Genomic DNA, 19808 nt, shown 5'->3' with positions numbered 1-19808 from the left:
TTACAATGTTTGTTTACTGGCTGGTATTTTAACTATATAATGTCTCGCTGTTTCTTGCATCCAGCTTCCAATTATCACCACCACTATGCAGTCTGTTCACCATCACACTGGCCACAACACCACTATGCATCCAAGCTCACCACCGTGCTTACCAACACACCCGCTCACCACCGTGCTTACCAACACACCCGCTCACCACCGTGCTTACCAACACAGCCCACTCACCACCGTGCTTACCAACACACCCCGCTCACCACCGTGCTTACCAACACATCTCATCTCACCACCGTGCTTACCAACACATCTCATCTCACCACCGTGCTTACAAACACAGCCCACTCACCACCGTGCTTACCAACACACCCGTTCACCACCGTGCCTACCAACACACCCCGTTCACCACCGTGCTTACCAACACACCCCGCTCACCACCGTGCTTACCAACACATCTCATCTCACCACCGTGCTTACAAACACAGCCCACTCACCAACGTGCTTACCAACACACCCGCTCACCACCGTGCTTACCAACACACCCGCTCACCACCGTGCTTACCAACACACCCCGCTCACCACCGTGCTTACCAACACACCCCGCTCACCACCGTGCTTACCAACACACCCGTTCATCACCGTGCTTACCAACACATCTCATCTCACCACCGTGCTTACCAACACACCCGTTCACCACCGTGCTTACCAACACACCGGTTCACCACCGTGCTTTCGAACACACCCCGCTCACCACCGTGCCTACCAACACACCCCGCTCACCACCGTGCTTTCGAACACACCCCGCTCACCACCGTGCTTACCAACACACCCGTTCACCACCGTGCTTTCGAACACAGCCCACTCACCACCGTGCTTACCAACACACCCGTTCACCACCGTGCTTACCAACACAACTCATCTCACCACCGTGCTTACCAACACACCCGCTCACCACCGTGCTTACCAACACATCCCCGCTCACCACCGTGCTTACCAACAACCATTTCTCTGGGGCTTTGTGACTGCAGGTAAAAAACCCAGCTCTGTTTGCTTCTTCCTAAGCACCGTTCAACTTTTTCATTCTCTCCCATTGTCTCTTTAAGCGAGTCATATCCATGCTCAACTCAAGAACCGTATTACCTAATCTCTTACAAATTTTACCGTGCCGTTTGTTGCTGGCCTGCTTGTTGCCGTTGGCCTTAGGGCCTTCGTTCAGAAAACCGTGATGAAACAAACAACTGTTGTCATCTCATCTTCTTGGTTCTTTCGGTAAAGTCACATAGAAGGGAAATAATAAAATAATAAAAATAAAACATAATAAAATACAATTCTCACGACGTTTCAGCCACAACGCAAGCAGCCATCCTCAGGTGGAGAACAGGTCTGTCGAGAAGACAGAGGTGTGTCATTCAGACTCTGTCTTCTCTACATACCTGTTCTCCACCTGAGGACGGCTGCTTGCGTTGTGGCCGAAACGTCGTGAGAATTGTTTTATTATGTTTTATTTTTATTATTTTATTATTTCCATTCTACGTGACTTTACCGAAAGAACCAAGAAGAGTAAGTCATACATTACAATTCTATGCCGCTCGCTCTCACCAACCCCACCGCACAGCCAGCTCATCCCTACACTCAGATTCAACAAAAGCGTCGCTCGTCGTAGTTGAACTCGGCACTCATGTGCGTGCAGCACACACCTCAGCCATGAAGGAGGGCCTCTGCTCTTGCCCGACACACCAGGAAGCAGCAGATGTCCTCACGCCTGTCCCTGCACGCACCGGCACACACAGCGGACGCTCATTAGAGCCACGCCTCAGCTGCCTCGAGCATAACGGACCCACACGGTCCGCAATCAAACGATCACGATGATTGGCAGCGATCCCCGTACACCCATTCCTTGTGACCCGCCATGGTACGCCACTAAAAGTTTACCGCTTTACAACCTCTCATCATCTCTTCTCCCAAGCTCTTATCACCTTGCTCGATTCCAGAGCGATGTTAACTCTTATCTATTGCAAGTTTGATAGTGCAGTTTGTTGCTGGCACTTGACCTGTTGGACCTTTGGGTCTGTGCTCAGACGATGTGCACAATAAAAAGTAATTCTACACTTCACGTGCCTGATGATTACTCAACATCTCCCACATGATGCTGAAGAGTATGTATTCATTCATTTGAATTGGTGTTGTACGCCTTTTGGAGTCATCTGGTCCAACACCAATGGAAACTAGGCTCTAAGAAAAGCTGTCTCGGGTGTGGACCAATCAACTTCAAGGACAGTGCATATCATTATCATTATCAGAGTTGTTTCTTTTTGTTTGCATTTTGACTGCTTGTGTTGTGGTTATTGCAAACATGATGCCTTGTATAAAGGTGTCAGTTTTTTGTACCAGTTGAAAGGGTAAAAACATATTACTATACTTGAATTGGTGCTCTCAACGTTACGTGGGGCAGGACAATTATCACCCTCAACAGACTGCTGGGGTAAGTGCTGTTCGTGAGCACCTGTGAAGGCCGGTAGAGCACACGAGGGGGTGGGTGGCCAGCACCACGCCCGGCCGCCTTTGTCTCCCTAGCGGCGATGGTTACACACCGCATCAGGTACTCATTTGAGGCTGAGTCGACCTCGGGGAGGCCCAGGACCGGTTCAGATAATCGTCACTGGTGTTGGGAGGTGAGCGGGATGGAACTCGGGTCGCCGAATATGCAGTGCAGCGCGCTAACCACTGCGCCACCGCTCACCCACGTGGGGGACACACACAAATATATGCACAGAATCTCTATAGATTTTCCCCTGCACTCTCTACATTTCAAGATACGTGATGAGCAATAATCAGGCGTGTGCAGCTTGTGACAACTTAATGTGTGTTCCAAGGAAGCTCAATTGAGGGATGTCCTGGAAAAACGTGATCATTTTAATCTAAAATTATTTTCTATATCCCAAGATGGCTTAATTGGAACAGATTCCAATAAACGTTGACAGCTGTTGCTTTATAACCCCCCCTACACCCCCCCCCCCCACAGATGGCCACACAATGAACTTCATAATTCACTCACTCCACTTAATCTCTCTACTCTGAACAAAACCCTCATTTCTGGACAATGAGATTTCGTGGATTGTTATTTATTTCAGGACACCTCTCAATTGGAGCAACCCAAGGGGCCCCTACCACAGCGAGATGCAAGTTCCCCATTAAGGGCGGGTGGCGTCCTGCAAAACAGCCGAGCAACCTCCATCATCAGAAGCTCCCAGGTGGCACAGGTAGGGGGGGGGGCAACTACTGAAGAAAAGGGCCTCCTCCTCACTTAAAACGCCCCCCCCCCCCGTTCAATCATGGCCTACAACCGTGCTGCCACATCTCACCCACTTTCCCACATTTCGCAAGCTGCCACCTGCGTTTTATGCCTGTAGATAAACGTGCAGGAATGCGCGGTATCAGATCCGCACCTGATGCCAAGGCCGGGTCTCTTTCTTTCCCTGACTCTGCCGGGACAGGTGTGCAGTGGGGGGAAGGAGGAGGGAGGGGGGGGAGCAAGTAGGGGAGGTGTGGGGCATGAGTGTTTGCCGGAGCCCAAGGGCCAGAGTCATGGCACTCGCACACACGGACACACACACACGGACACACACACGGACACACACACACGGACACACATACACGGACACACACACGGACACAAAGATCCCCCGTATAGCCTTAACAGACTGTAGGGGGAAGTGCTGTTAGCGAGCAGCTATGAAGGCCGGAACAGTACACGAGGGGGTGGGTGGCCAGCACCACGCCCGACCGCCTTTGTCTCCCCAGTGGCGATGTTTACACACCGCACCAGGTACTCATTTGAGGCTGAGTAGACCTAGGGGAGGCCCAGGACCGGTTCAGATAATCGTCACTGGTGTTGGCCGTGAGCGGGAATCAAACCCGGGTCGCTAGGTTCATAGCGCAGCGCGCTAACCGCTACACTACCGCTCCCACACACACGGACAGACACACGGACACACACACACGGACACACACACACACGCACACACACACACGGACACACACACGGACACACACACAAACACACACGGGGACACACGGACACACACACACGGACACACATACACACGGGGACACACGGGGACACACACACGGACACACATACACACGGACACACACACGGACACACACACACGGACACACACACACGGACACACACACACGGACACACACACACGGACACACACACACGGACACACACACACGGACACACACACACACGGACACACACACACGGACACACACACACACGGACACACACACGTGCAGCAGCAGCAGCGACGCGAAAACCGGGGACGTGCCGCGGGCTACCGGTTTGGCGCGGCAAAAACCAAAGACTCTTAAATGCTCACTTTGACGTGACACAATAGCATCATTTGTCAGCCGTTCCTCCTCGTGGCACGGCGGACAGTTGTCTTCTTTCGTATGGCATTTAAAGAAGCAACGGGCGTTGATTTTAGAAAGCCCATTTTCTGGTGCCTGGGGTCTCCAGACGGATTTCAATGGAGAGTGGAGATACGGAGTTTTATTTTTTCTTCTTCTTGGTTCTTTCGGTAAAGTCACGTAGAAGGGAAATAATAAAATAATAAAAATTAAACGTTATAAAATACAATTCTCACGACGTTTCGGCCACAACGCAAGCAGCCGTCCTCAGGTGAAGGAACAGGGCTGTCGGAAAGACAGCGTCCGAATGAACACCACCAAGCTTGGCAGCTACAGAGTTGCTCCCGAGTTTCTTCGTGCCGACGAATGAATAACTTGTGCCGATAGGCTTGGATTTGGCTCGGGTATGATGCGTGGGCCGGCATATCTAGTGGCACAACGCTCAAGCAGCAGACAATGCTGCTGTGGCAACGCACAAGCAACTTCTCTGGAATGCCGCACTGAGTCGGCGTAATGTCACCGTGGTGCAAAGAAGCGAACTACCTCGCCTGGTATCCAGGAGGTCGTGGGTTCGATCCCGACCTGGACACCTGTATATTTGAAGTTTAGATGTTCTCCCCTTGGTCGCGTAGATTTTTTTCCCGGGGTCCTCCGTTTTTTTTCCTACGCATTTAGAAACATGCGTTTAGAGTATTTGGCTGCTATATATTGACACATGATGAGATTTTCATTGGTGGCCAGGCCTTACCTGGTAGAATAAAACAGTTTTATTTAATAAAATGGTTGAGTCGCAGTGTGTGTAAGTTTGATTCCTGCTCACAGCTAACATCGGTGAAGATTATCTGAACCCGTTCTGGACCTCCCCTAGGTCGACTCAGCCTCAAATGAGTACCTGGTGCAGTATGTAAACATCGCCACGAGGGATAAAAAGGGTGTGGTGCTGGCCACCCACCTCCTCGTGTGCCTTCATAGATATGTGCGAACAGAACTTGTTTTTGTGTAAGATTCTATCTTGGTTTGTGTACATCTGAGCTTGGGTTTGTCTGTTTAAATCCCTGTGTCTGTCTGTCTGAGCATATCTGTGCGGGTCGATGTCTCCGTTTGATTTCCGTCTGGTGCAGTCCGTGTCTAACCAAGCTTCTTTCTGGATGTCTTATTGTTCGAATCTCAATGTCTGTCGAAGTTTCTCCTCTCTGCCCAGGCTGGTACGTACGTATGTCTCTGTGTATGTCTGTGCATCTTAGCATTTGTCTGTCTGTTTGAGCTTTTGTTTAAGATGATGTCCACATGATCTTGTCTGTCTGTACGAGTCTTGTTATTGCCATGAGAGTAACTATGTTATTTTAAACAAACGAGTTATCGTCTTCATTTACAACAGTGGTCATTTCCATTGTCTGTTGCGGTAACAAAAGTTAAATCATAAAAAAATATGGGGGTCGTTACCATGTATACTAAACACTCAAAGGTAAAGGTCCCCCGTATAGACTTAACTGACTGTTGAGGCAAGTGCTGTTAGAGAACACCTATGAAGGCCGGCAGGGTGCATGAGGGAATGGGTGGACAACACAATGCCCGGCCGCCTTTGTCTCCCTAGCGGCGATGGTCACACACCGCACCAGGTACTCATTTGAGGCTGAGTCGACCTAGGATCGGTTCAGATAATCGTCTCGTGAGCGCGAATCGAACTCGTGTCACTGGGTTCGTAGCGCAGCGCGCTAACCTCGACACTACCGCTCCCCAGACGTAAGCATATGGACACACACACACACACAAGATAAAGATTCGCAAAATAGCCTTCATGGCCTGTTGGGGAAAGTGCTGTGAGTGAGCACAAACAATTGCAAGCGCGAGGGGGTGGTGGAGCCAGCACCACGCCCTGCCTCGTTCGTCTTCCTCGTGATCAATGTATCACACCACACCAGGTACTTAGTTAAGGATGAGTAAACCTCGGAGATGCACAGGACCGGTTCAGATAACTGCCAATGATGTCATAAGAAAGTATTTCCTCTGCTAAATATTAATATAGACTCAGGGAGGGGAGAAATTGCCCCCTCACTGCACCCCCCTCCCCTTGGATCCACCACTGCACACACAGACTCACACAGACACAGACTCACACAGACTCACACAGACACAGACTCACACAGACACAGACTCACACAGACACACTCACACAGACTCACACAGACACAGACTCACACAGACACACTCACACAGACACACACAGACACAGACTCACACAGACACACTCACACAGACTCACACAGACACAGACTCACACAGACACAGACTCACACAGACACACTCACACAGACTCGCACAGACACAGACTCACACAGACACAGACTCGCACAGAATCACACAGACACACTCACACAGACTCACACAGACACAGATACATGCGTACACACAGACCCACACAGACCAATTCTCACACACGGACTCACACAGATACATGCACACACACAGACTCACACAGACACATGCACACACACAGACTCACACAGACACAGATACATGCGCTCACACAGACTCACACAGATACATGCACACACACAGACTCACACAGACACAGATACATGCGCACACAGACTCACACAGACACAGATACATGCACACATACAGACTCACACAGACACATGCGCACACACAGACTCTCACACACACAGATACATGCGTACACACAGACTCGCACAGATACATGCACACACACAGACTCACACAGACACAGATACATGCGTACACACAGACTCGCACAGACCAATTCTCACACACGGACTCACACAGATACATGCACACACACAGACTCACACAGACACAGATACATGCGTACACACAGACTCGCACAGACCAATTCTCACACACGGACTCACACAGATACATGCACACACACAGACTCTCACACACACAGATACATGCGCACACACAGACTCACACAGACACAGATACATGCACACATACAGACTCTCACACACACAGATACATGCGCACACAGACTCACACAGACACAGATACATGCACACATACAGACTCACACAGACACAGATACATGCGCACACAGACTCACACAGACACAGATACATGCACACATACAGACTCTCACACACACAGATACATGCGCACACAGACTCACACAGACACAGATACATGCACACATACAGACTCACACAGACACAGATACATGCGCACACAGACTCACACAGACACAGATACATGCACACACACAGACTCTCACACACACAGATACATGCGCACACAGACTCACACAGACACAGATACATGCACACATACAGACTCACACAGACACAGATACATGCGCACACAGACTCACACAGACACAGATACATGCGCACACAGACTCACACAGACACAGATACATGCACACACACAGACTCTCACACACACAGATACATGCGCACACAGACTCACACAGACACAGATACATGCACACATACAGACTCACACAGACACAGATACATGCGCACACAGACTCACACAGACACAGATACATGCGCACACAGACTCACACAGACACAGATACATGCGCACACAGACTCACACAGACACAGATACATGCGCACACAGACTCACACAGACACAGATACATGCACACATACAGACTCACACAGACACATGCGCACACACAGACTCTCACACACACAGATACATGCACACACACAGACTCACACAGACACAGATACATACGCACACACAGACTCACACATACATACACACACAGACACGGATAAATGCGCGCACACACTCACACAGACATTCGCACACACACAGAGACAATCACACGGACATACGCCCGTAAAGAAACACACATAGGCACACAAAGTGACACACGTAGACACACAAAGACAGAGATCCCCCGTTTCAGCCTTCACTTTTGTTACGCGAGCACCTATGAAGGCCGGCACAGTAAACGGGACGGGGGGGGGGGGGAAAGGGTGGCCAGTACCACGCCCGACCGCCTTTGTCTCCCCAGTGGTAATGTTTAGACGGCGCACCAGATACTCATTTGAAGCTGAGTCAACCTTGGGGAGGCGCAGGACCATTTCAAATAATCGTCACTGGTGTTGACCACGAGTGGGAATCGTTGTGTTCGTAGCGCTAACCGTGACACTACCGCTCCCCAACACGGAGCCGTTCAGACACACACACATAGCACACCGACACAACTCCACACGACGGAGGGGGAGGGACATTCTTTCTTAAAAATGCAGTCCTGGCGGCCATCGCGTTGGGAGGATGGGGCTAAGTGGGGTGGGTTAGCCTCGGCCAGACATCACACGACCAACAGAGACACCCTGCCTCCCAAACACTGGGACCTCCTTGCACGCCGCTAACCTCCTGGTAACGTGATGATATTCTAATCCACTGCTGGACTGACGCCTCCTTACACCATGTTTATCGTGGGAGTTGTCTTTGCCACACTTCTCCATGTTATACTGGTAGGAACCACCTGGTTCCACCAGCCCACAGGGGATTATTGTGTCCGTCCGTCCGTCGTGCATCCAAAAATGGGAGGGGGAGGGCTGGGTGGAGAGAGGAGGGTGGGGAGGGGCTGGGTGGGGAGGGTGGGGCTGGGTGGGGCTGGGTGGGGAGGGGCTGGGTGGGGTGGGGCTGGGTGGGGAGGGGTGGGGCTGGGTGGGGAGGGGCTGGGTGGGGAGGGGAGGGTGGGGAGGGGCTGGGTGAGGAGGGTGGGGCTGGGTGGGGAGGGGATGGGTGAGGAGGGTGGGGCTGGGTGGGGGGTGGGGCTGGGTGGGGAGAGGCTGGTCACTCCGTGGTGCCCTTATAAAACTCAACGTTTAACCTACTCACGCCGGCTTGTGCCCGCCCTCACAGTCGGGCATATTTGCGGAATACACCACGCCTCCGTTGACCCTGGCCATTGACCGAGCAACCCAACGTTCCTACCAGCTCCCTTCGCAGCAGGAATGTGTTTTGGGTTATGGTTGTTGAAGAGAGCAACCTAGAGCTGTTTAAGGCATCGCTCGCTAGCTGATGTGAGCCTTGCCCGGGAACCACCCAAGTCGTGACACACGATAACGCGTGTCTTGGTAATGCGGCTGAGTGGCGCAATGGTCCTAGCACTTTGCTCACAATTGGAAAGTCACAAGTTCAAATATCAGTTGCTGGTTGTCCGAGCTTGTTCATCGTCCTTACAGAGTCGATAAGATGAATACATGGAAACCCATTTCATTCATTGCACCATGGCTCATGCCAACCACACTGCACCCAGTCCGATGGTATCCTTGGAGCGGCAGCAGAGGTCGCAAACGGGTTTTGATTCCTTACCCGTACCCGGCCGCACCAGGGTCGCAAACGAGCACCCGTACCCTACCCGTATCCGGCCGGGTACGGGTAGGGTACAGGTATCGGGTACCTGATTATGACCTCTGGGATGAAGCCATGTTGCAGGCGCGGGTGGGTTGATTCTAGGAACTTGAATTGTGAGAAGAGACAAGACGTTGGGAAATGAGTGACAAACAGTTACTCACCAGTGACTCACGGCCTACCCGTACCTGGCCGCACCAGGGTCGCAAACTGGTACCCGTACCCGGCCGGGTACGGATAGCCGGATATCGGGTAGGGTACGGGTATCGGGTACCCGGTTGCGACCTCTGAGCGGCAGTGGATATTGCTGGTCCTGAGTCTCCGTCTACTCTGTTTAGCGGACAAACCAAGCAAAGCCTCCACACAACACCGACGCACCCCCCCCCCAGCTCCACACACACACAGAGCCATTTCATTGAGACAACGCTGCCCGCCCCAGCGTTCTTCACCTGTGGCGTGCGCTGCCACCGCTGCTGCAGCACCGTCACCATCGACGCCTAAACGAACTCATTAATTCACAATTACGCGTCGGAGCCTCCTGGCGGGCCAGCGGGTGTCCTCGTCGCCGGGTGAAAGTGCGATGAGTGTGGCCGGAGTGGTGAACCCGCGCGACCGAGGTTTTGTTTGCGCACCTGTAACCAATCGACGCGGGTTCGGGGCTTATTAACACGGCAGCATTCCTGCTCGGCGTGTTATTGCACCGCGCAATCACAGCAACGGCCTTCGCGGTGGAGTCAAACTGCGGAGTTAAGCGGCTGCCCCCCCCCAACGCGAACCAGGGCGAAATGTTAACTACTTTGGCTGGTATAAAAGAGGTCGTTGGTTCGACCCTGACGCCTGTATATTTGGAGTTTGTATGTTCTCCCCATGCTCGTGTGAATTTTTTTCTCCGGGTCCTCCGGTTTTTTTTTCCCCTCTATATTTACAAACATGCGCTTTGAGCATTTGGCTGCGAAAAATGTCCACACGATGATGAGCCAATTCGTTGAGCTATCATTTGTGGGAGCCAGGTCGCTTCTGAAAAATATCTATATAGCTCAGTTGGCCTTGCCTGGTAAAAAAAATAGTTTAGATTGCTAAACCGAGAAGAGCTGGCAGCACGAAGGCCCAGTTTGGTGGTCTTGCCCTATCTCTGAGCCGACCACCATTACTGACACCAGAATAGGTGTCAGTAAACTCCTGGTGAGAACCGGCACTCCCCTCGACTGATGACTAGCAGTGCCGGATGAAGCTAATCCGTGGCCTGTAGCATATGTTGTTATAAAGGGGCCCTAAATAACAAAAATACATAAATATTAAAACACAAATGTTTTACTTGCATAGTAAATAGTATTTTTTCATTTGCTATACAGCCAGCTAATACGACAAATCGCTAACCTTAAACACCCAGTCGTTCATAAAAGTTGAAGGCAGTATAGTACTATAGTAATAGAGCAAGAGCAGAATCACTGAACCGGAATTAATAGCTTGAAAGCGTTTAGCGCGGGGCCCTTGAAAGTGTGGGGCCCGTAGCTACTACATGTGTAGCTACTACATGTGTAGCTACTACATGTGTAGCTACTACATGTGAAGCTACTACATGTGTAGCTACTACATGTGTAGCTACCACACGTGTTGCTACTACATGTGTTGCTACTTTTGCTGCTAGGATAATCCAGCACTGATTACTTGGCATGGAACTATTAACTACCCACGCCCCAAACCAGCGATTCGATGAAGTGTCAGTTTTATTTAGTTTTTTTGTTGTTGTTTTAATGGAGTTTTGTTCACCCCAATAGCCTAAATTTAGCATTAGCATTCGAGGTGCATTGTTTCACCCACACAAGTAATATGATTGTCACAAATAAATACAATCACATTTTTTTTTTTTACATTTAGGAGATTATAGCACTTCATATCGCCCACGACCAGAGGGCCCCGCCACTTTGAGAATGACCGAAAATTACATTGATCAATCGCTGCAAGCATCTAAGCCATACTAAGCAGTTATAAGCTGAGGAAGGGCAATACTTTCAAACTGACAACACTGTGTTTCTCATTTTATAAAGCCCAGCAAAGGTGAGCCACGGCTATTTAGTTTGCGTTTTTATTGGACAACGCTGCCGAAGGTCTGGCATGATGTGTGGTTGCCCGCCAAAAGGCGTTTGAAAGTCATACTTGGCCCTCCGTAAGGAAAATAATGCTCCTCGCCCCTACTATACGGAGAATCGAACGACGGCCATCAGTCCCGTATTGGGATCCTGTCCCTGCTGTCAGCAATGCCGGTACCTTTGGACTGACAATTAGGTGTGTGCGGTGAACGTGTTGTTGCATTGTGGGCAAATAAGGACACACAACGCTTGGCCCAAGTGCTTCTGGGCAACGCGCCAGCAGCAAACAGCTCAGTAATGGCCGTCGGCGCTTCCCCACACAGAAATAAAAACCGCTAGCAGCTCACAGCACCTCTGCATATTTCAAATTTTGGGCGCACGTTGACGGAGGAGAAATGTTCGTCGTGTGGTGTGTGTCTGATGCAAGATAAAAGCGTTTGTTAAACATGACTGCCGCATCATAGCAGACAAGGCTTCCCACGCTATGGTATTGGTTCAAAGTCATGGACAGCTCGCCCTCAGCTCTCACTCACCATCACTACCATTAAGCCATATGGCTGATGCTTACCAATACCACCACACAGCCCTGCTCATGTCCATGCACACCAAAAACCACCCCATTCTCACACCCATACGCATGAGAATCACCACCTCACTGCTTGTTCGCCACAACGCTTACCATCATCACCACAACGCTTACCATCATCACCACACCAACACGCTCACCACCAGAACTCGCCACTCCTCGTTCACACTCACCGGGACCTCCAGGGAGGCTGCTGCAGCGGGGATGTGGCCCGCACGGCGACTGCTCACCCGGTGGAGAGAACATCTGCACGCAGCACAACACACACGTGCGTGGCGCTCTCAATGCACAGCGAGCACCACCAGCATCCAGCATCATTGCCCTTGGGATGCACTTGCTTGGCGGTAGAGTGGCACACTTGCGCCTCAAAACAAGAAGGTCCTGGGTTCGGGTTGCTGACTCGGGCTCCTTTCTCAGAATCTGAATATTTATTTATAGAGGAATCCGATGAACTATAAAGCTCTTTTTCACAGGTGTCCAGTAGGGGAAGGTGAAAACGTTACAACAATAAAAACAGGAGTGCAAAGTATAGGAAAGGTAAGCAAATCACTAGCTTCTCTTTATGAAGCGACCTGGCCACAAATGATAGCTCAACGAAGCGGCTCATGTTGTTGAAATGTATAGAAGACAAATCATTTAAATAATTGAAACGATCTAAACGTATGTTTCTGTGTGGCGTTTGCATGTTCTCCCCCTGTTCTGCATGGGTTTCTTTCTGGTTCTGCAATTTCCTCCTATAACTAACAAACAAAAAACCCTTGCAAAGTAACTGTTATTGAACAAATATCCCAAAGCTGAAAAATTACTCAACTGGGATTACACACCGAAGCAATATCTCCCACTTCGGCAAAAAAAAAAAAACTTGGCAGGACCCTCTTGAAAAAATGTCTTGAGACTCAGTGAGGCTTTACTGGGTAAACAAGTGTAAATGATAATAATAATAACCCTGCATCACCACCCACCTGGCAGCTCATCCACACAAGGTCAAAGCGATGTATTGCTCAAATAAGCATCGCAATGTGCTCATCTCGTGTTTACAGCCCTGATCATAGTGACGTAAATTCTACATTCCCATGGTGGGGATGAGTCTATCCAAATGCTCTAGAGGAGTCGTACAACCATAGCTGCCACTGCTATCCGGGGGCCTGAAATAAAAAAATATAGCTAGAGATGACCAATGTATGAAATTATTATGTATTGTGATTATATTGCGCTGCTACTGCTATTGTTAATCCAGCTGTTATGGATTGACTTATGCAGCTCGCGAAGGATGCTAGGTTTAGTGATGTGTGTTGTGTGTGTCGCTATTGTAAACTTTTAATCACATTTGTTGGGAAAACTGTTACGTTGTTTATATAGCATTGTTTTAGTAAGTTTTAGAGGGGATTGGTTTGGCCCGATTTTTTATTTAGTATAGATTTATACTTCAAATTTTGATCTGTATTGTATTATGATTGTTATTGGGATCAAACATCAAAATGGAATTTTTTGCACTTTTTGTACGCAGCATGGACGGGTTGTGCTTTTTCTGTAGGATTTTATTGTTTATTACGTATATGATGTTTAGATTTGTGTACAATTAATTTTAGGTGTATCTTGTAATTTTATTGTTTGTTGCGGTTGAACCCAAATCAAGAGCCGAATAGCTCACAGGGTAAATCCTAATAAATGAACTAAACTGACTTCCACACAAAGTGATAATCATTTTATCAACCCGGAGAGATTACGGGCCGAGTCAACAGCACAACCAGGATTTGCCCTGGCAACCTCCCGATTGCGAACCGCTCGCTCTACCGCCGAAAAACCTTGCCGGTAAGGCCACACCGGTGCGGCGGGAGAGAGCAACGCCGAGCAAGTGACGCAACACGCACAGAAGCAGGAGGAGATGGGCAACACAAGAGCAGTCCCCAGCATCGGGCAGAGCGAGTGTCCGGTTGGGACCGCGTGTGCAGAGGGCCATGACGGAGCTTCCTATGGCAGCCCAAAGAGCATGGGGGGGGGTGTTAGGCAGCACGGCGGTTTGATTAGGTGAGCCTCCGAAGCAGAGGCATGCCAAACACGTCCCGTGCACGCTCAGTCGAGCGGCCAAGCTTGTCGGTTTGACTCGGAACACAACTCAAGCGCGCCGAGCGATGATGAGTCAAATAATTAATGCCTCATTTGCATATGCAAATTCCCCGGGTAACGGCCACATTTACAGGCAGCAGCAGAGGTCCCGGCGTCTTTAATGGATTTTTAAACATCGGGATCGTTCCTCCGCCTTCCTGCACCGCCAGCATACTCAACAGTCAATTAACGCGGCTCTCCATTTGCATATGCAAATGGGGAGCAGAAAAATGTGTGCAATGGTGTTTGCCGCTCACGCTCATCTCTCTAGGCAGCTGCGGTCAGCTCAAATGATTAGCAGGGAGCACCGAATGCTCGCGCGGCACAAGAGGATGCCTTCATTTGCCACGTGACAAATAATATTACTGAACACACGCCGGAGTGGCTGGGATGCGTGGACGCTCACAACAGCAAGTTAAGGACACACGAGCCAGTTAATTTAATGAGCGACACGTCTCCAATACGGCTAGGAGATCCTAGTCATTGGGGATTTAACCGTTCCTTATTTATAAACCAGGCGAGAGAGCCTGGTGAGAGAGCCTGTTGACACACAACGCAAGTCAACATTAGTGGTGTAACATTTCGATGAATAGCTGCTATTCAGGGGTGGCGATTCAATTTAAGAGTCGATTATTTTATTGACATGGCAGCCGGTGACAGCAGGGTTAACGATGAATCCATTACTTTCAACGTATTCTCAATATAACAACATTGATTCTCACACAAGCTATTCAATGCGTGTACGTTAGCATACACATTGATATTCATCAATTCATCGATGCATAATTACACCCCTGATAGCCATCATTATATCCCTGATAGCCATCATCAATCTGAAATTTCCAAGGATCACAATCGGTTGACCATGAGAATTTGGTCTACTTCATACGATGGTCTCTTTGCTTCGTCTTAAAGGGTTTTCACATTTTGCTTGACATCAAATTAATCGTAAGTTTGGTATTCGTGCCATTCCTATGACACGAGGCTATCCCGAAGGCCCTTTGCTTCACAGTCTGCAGAAGTTTCACAGTAGGGGGGCGATGATGCTAAGTGTTTTGCCAAATGCGTATATTGCGGGTACATTCTTTACTCGGCAAATTTGGACGATGACGTCGGCGCACGTGGTCGACAGCTACAGACCGTCACTTTTTGACTGTTTATTCAGACGCGCCGATTAAATCGATGCGCCGATTAATATCAGTTCCGAAGCTCAATGTTTTACGGCTCCTCGTGTGTTTGCAAGTAATGGGCTCACGTGTCTGCAGTCACTCGTGCGCGCTACATTTACCACAATTTTGACAGGATTCATTCTTTGAATCGAATCGCGACATTGAATGGCGTTCATTCATCGAAAATTTGAGGAGGGGCGAATCGTTAAAGACCTGTATCCATCTTGATTTGAAGCTTTCGTGACTGCAGGAATCCATACTCTTTGCTTATTTCGGTAAAGTCACGTAGTTAGAAATAAAATAAAATAAAACAAATCACGACGTTTCGATTGCAACACAAGCAATCATCATCATGGCCCAGGTCTCCATTAACATGCTTCCTATGATACATCAATGAAGACCTCCCCTGGCAGTCGCCATCTCTTATCACTTCCCGATCCAACAATCCAACGAGTTCCTGCACACGCGCGGACTTCATCTCGCTCCATCTCCATGGTGTACGGAACTCTCAGGCGTTTTCCCTCTTTTGGCTGCCACTCCGTCATTCGTCTCGATCACCGGCCATCATCCCTTTTGAGTGACATGTCTTCTACCCAGGCTCATGTTCTTTTCTTAACGGTCAATGTTTCTAGCTTGGATATGCTCTCGAATTAATACACGCGTTCCTCTTCCTGTCTCTCAGTGTAAGTCCAAGCATGTACACCTCCAGGCTAGAAGGGAAGACCTATAAGAATTGGTGCCAGAAAGATGCGGCACTACCTAGGCATCGTGGCACAAGACAGAGAGGAAAGTGGTAACAAATGACGAAATGTGCAGTGGACACCGACGGGCCATCTGCCTGTGAATCAAGATGATGATGATGCAATTTCTCAATTTCCTTTGCCACATATCACATCTCGTAATATACAGAGGCTCTCACCTGGTTCAAATTAAAATTACTTACATCTCATTTGTAAAATTTTAAACTGGTGAACCCCAAATTGGTGTCATTAACACAATGTATTACGAGTGTCCCTGCATTTTTAAACACCTTTTATTCTCTATAGGCTGTGGGAGAATAGATTATCAGCATGCAGATGCTGCTGTAGGGCTCAGTGAAATTTGTGGCTTAGAGATGACTGATACTAAACGTGCGGTGGAAACTGTGATGCTCGATTTCATCAAGGTTTGGTTAGGAAGAGCTTTCATCACTGTTATTCTGTCACAACGAGGTTCTGTTATTTTGAGGTTATGTCAGTGAGCGTCCATCAATGAGGGTCCATCCATGATGCTCTATCACTGTGGGTTTCAACAGCGAGTTTTCATCATGTGAGGGTATTTGAGTAAGTTTGCCGAAGCCACTCACCATCTCGAAGTCTAGAAGGTCATTCAGCTCCTTGTCACCGGACATGACCCCCATGTGCCGATTCATTTTGCATCCTCCACTTGCCTGCGCCTGGGCTGCGTGAACCACATCAGGCACCGCACGCACCATTACCGCCGCACCACGAAGAGTACCGCAAACAACCATCTCACAGACACCACACCAACGCCGCACGAGCACACAAACACCACGCTTGGCACCGCACTCACTCCTGTGGTCAGTAACACTGTCTCAGCACCGCAACGTCAAGCTAGGGCAGGACATACCATTATGGGAACTAACCGCAACGCCTCCATCCAGCCTGGTGTAGGAACACATCACCACACAGCAGTGCGGCGAGCACCAAAGCAGGGAGATCCATGTTGGAACTCCGTCCCGGCTGGATAGGTACAAAGGCAGCAGGTTCCCTGTGCACCCCATACCGCCACATTGGGCATGGCCCCACACAACCACAATGCCCCATGCTCGGCTCAATACACACAGGGGGGCAGGGCCTCATGCCCCGTCCTACAGGCATACCTGTCCGGCCACCAAAAGGGTGGCTCCAGTTTCGTCCTCCATGGGGGTCTCCACACAGGTTCCAGGTTCCCGGTCCCAGGTCCCTGTGTCCCTGGCCCCGTCCCCAGGGCACAGGTCCCCCGTGCCTCAGATCTCCAGGTACCAGGTTCCCGTCCTCGCGTCCCAGATGACCCGAGTAATAAGGTCGCAGGCCCCCGTACCCAGGTCCTTGTGTCCTCGGCTCCAGGTCTCCGTTCTCTGGACCACGTGCCGGAGGGCTCAACTCAAAACTTCCAGGACCTGGTCTCCTCATCCAGAGCCTTTGTATCTCCGGCACGCACAGGCCTGCTGACCTCAGAACTTTGTATTTCCGCTCCTGAGGTCACGGGTGTTCTGAACACACTCTTCTTGCTCAGGTTCCTCTTGCCACCAAGGTCATATGTCAGGTCCACTTCTAGTAAAGTCCCACGTGCTCTGGCAAGATCTCAATGTCGTAACCACCAAAGTGCCCCTTTCTAACCGAGAGAGCACGGGTTCCGGGCTTTCGTGCCCGAGCTTTGCAGGTAACCGGATGTCCACGGTCTTCTCACTCAGGTCCCACAGGGCACCGATGCCGGGGCCTCGCGATTCGAACCACAGATCTCCTATCCCCGAGACCACAAATTCCAGTCCCAGGATCCCGTGCCTCGAAAATCCATATTCCAGTTCACAGCTCTCCACCCGCCTCCTCTCCCGTCAGCCTCGAGCCCTCAGGCTCCCTCAACCTCCCCGTGTCCCCTCAACCTCAGAACTCGGGTATCTTCTTCACGCGGTGTGCCCCCCGCCTTGAAACTCCAGGTCCTCTGGATGTCCTCACACCCTGATATCGCAGGGACCCCTGTGACCGTACGGTGCCCCCCCCTCCCCACTCTCTAAGTTGCCACTCTGCAGGTGCCCACTGTCCAGGTGCCCACTGCCCAGGTGTCCACTCTACAGGTGTCCACTCTACAGGTGCCTACTCTACAAGTCCCCACTGTCCAGGTGCCCACTCACCAGGTGCCCACTCACCAGGTGCCCACTCTGCAGGTGCCCACTGTCCAGGTGCCCACTGCCCAGGTGTCCACTCTACAGGTGCCTACTCTACAGGTGCCCACTCTACAAGTCCCCACTGTCCAGGTGCCCACTCACCAGGTGCCCACTCACCAGGTGCCCACTCACCAGGTGCCCACTCTGCAGGTGCCCACTGTCCAGGTGCCCACTGCCCAGGTGTCCACTCTACAGGTGCCCACTCTACAAGTCCCCACTGTCCAGGTGCCCACTCACCAGGTGCCCACTCACCAGGTGCCCACTGTCCAGATGCCCACTGTCCAGGTGCCCACTCACCAGGTGCCCACTCTGCAGGTGCCCACTCTACAAGTCGCCACTCTACAGGTGCCCACTGTCCAGGTGTCCACTCTGCAGGTGCCCACTTTCGAAGTCCTCACTCACCAAGTCCCCACTCACCAGGTGCCCACTGTCCAGGTCCCCACTCTCCAAGTCCCCACTCTTCAGGTGTCCACTCTCCAAGTCCCCACTCTGCAGGTGCCCACTCTACAGGTGCCCACTCACCAAGTCCCCACTCTGCAGGTGCCCTTCTCCCCCCGTGCACTCCGCCGATGTCGCTCTTCCCGCGCGCTCTCCGTCTCTGACCACCGCGCGCGCGCGCAAGCTCCGCCCACACCCCCACCCCCCACCAATACCCCCCCCACCCCGCCGCAAACGCCGAGCTGCCATTGGTCAGCTTCTCGAGGAGAAGCGAAGCCTTCCTCGTCGCGATTGGTCAACGCCGCGGGGATTCGGAAGTCGCGCGCGCACGCGTGACGTCACGCGGCTTCCGACACACCCCCCCCCCCAGCCCGCCCACCCCGCGTCTTACGCACCACCCCTGTTACGGATCGTTATCGGGTGTTGAATAAGAGAGATCGATTCCGTTTGATATATACATAGTGCTAAAATCGATTTCGATTACGGTGTTATGATTTAGATTCCGATGCTTCTCTGGGCAATGTTAATAGATTCTTGCTCTTAACGCGATTTTATCGACACCGAGTAAGCGTAGGAATTAAGAATCATAATTGTTTTACTTAAAACTTTGGTGTATGGTTCTTTCGGTAAAGTCACGTAGATAGAAAAGGAAAAAAAATAACAATAAAATAATAAAATTTTAAATGAAGTGATATTTCATTTATTTCTATTCACTTTATTTTTTATTATTTGATTGT

General features: G+C 50.5%; 1 protein-coding gene across 2 annotated transcripts in view; it reads right to left on the bottom strand.

The window, feature by feature from the left end:
* The window catches only part of LOC144731497 (transcription factor 12-like), a 93399-nt gene extending 74147 nt beyond the window's left edge, over window positions 1-19252 (bottom strand). For both annotated transcript variants that reach the window (XM_078612592.1, XM_078612593.1), the window contains exons 1-4: window positions 17590-19252; window positions 17053-17147; window positions 12606-12678; window positions 1692-1762 (exon numbers count right to left, since the gene is read on the bottom strand). In XM_078612592.1, the coding sequence (XP_078468718.1) occupies window positions 1692-1762; window positions 12606-12678; window positions 17053-17147; window positions 17590-17881 (531 nt within the window). In that variant the 5' untranslated portion in view covers window positions 17882-19252. The remainder of the gene's footprint in view (window positions 1-1691; window positions 1763-12605; window positions 12679-17052; window positions 17148-17589) is intronic.
* Between the last annotated feature and the right edge of the window lie 556 nt (window positions 19253-19808).

This window comes from Lampetra planeri, chromosome 39, assembly GCF_965212315.1.
Source record: "Lampetra planeri chromosome 39, kcLamPlan1.2.h2, whole genome shotgun sequence".
NCBI classification, from domain to species: Eukaryota; Metazoa; Chordata; class Hyperoartia; order Petromyzontiformes; family Petromyzontidae; genus Lampetra; species Lampetra planeri.
Note: the sequence above shows the minus strand (reverse complement) of the source record. Positions and strands in the feature narration are given on the sequence as shown.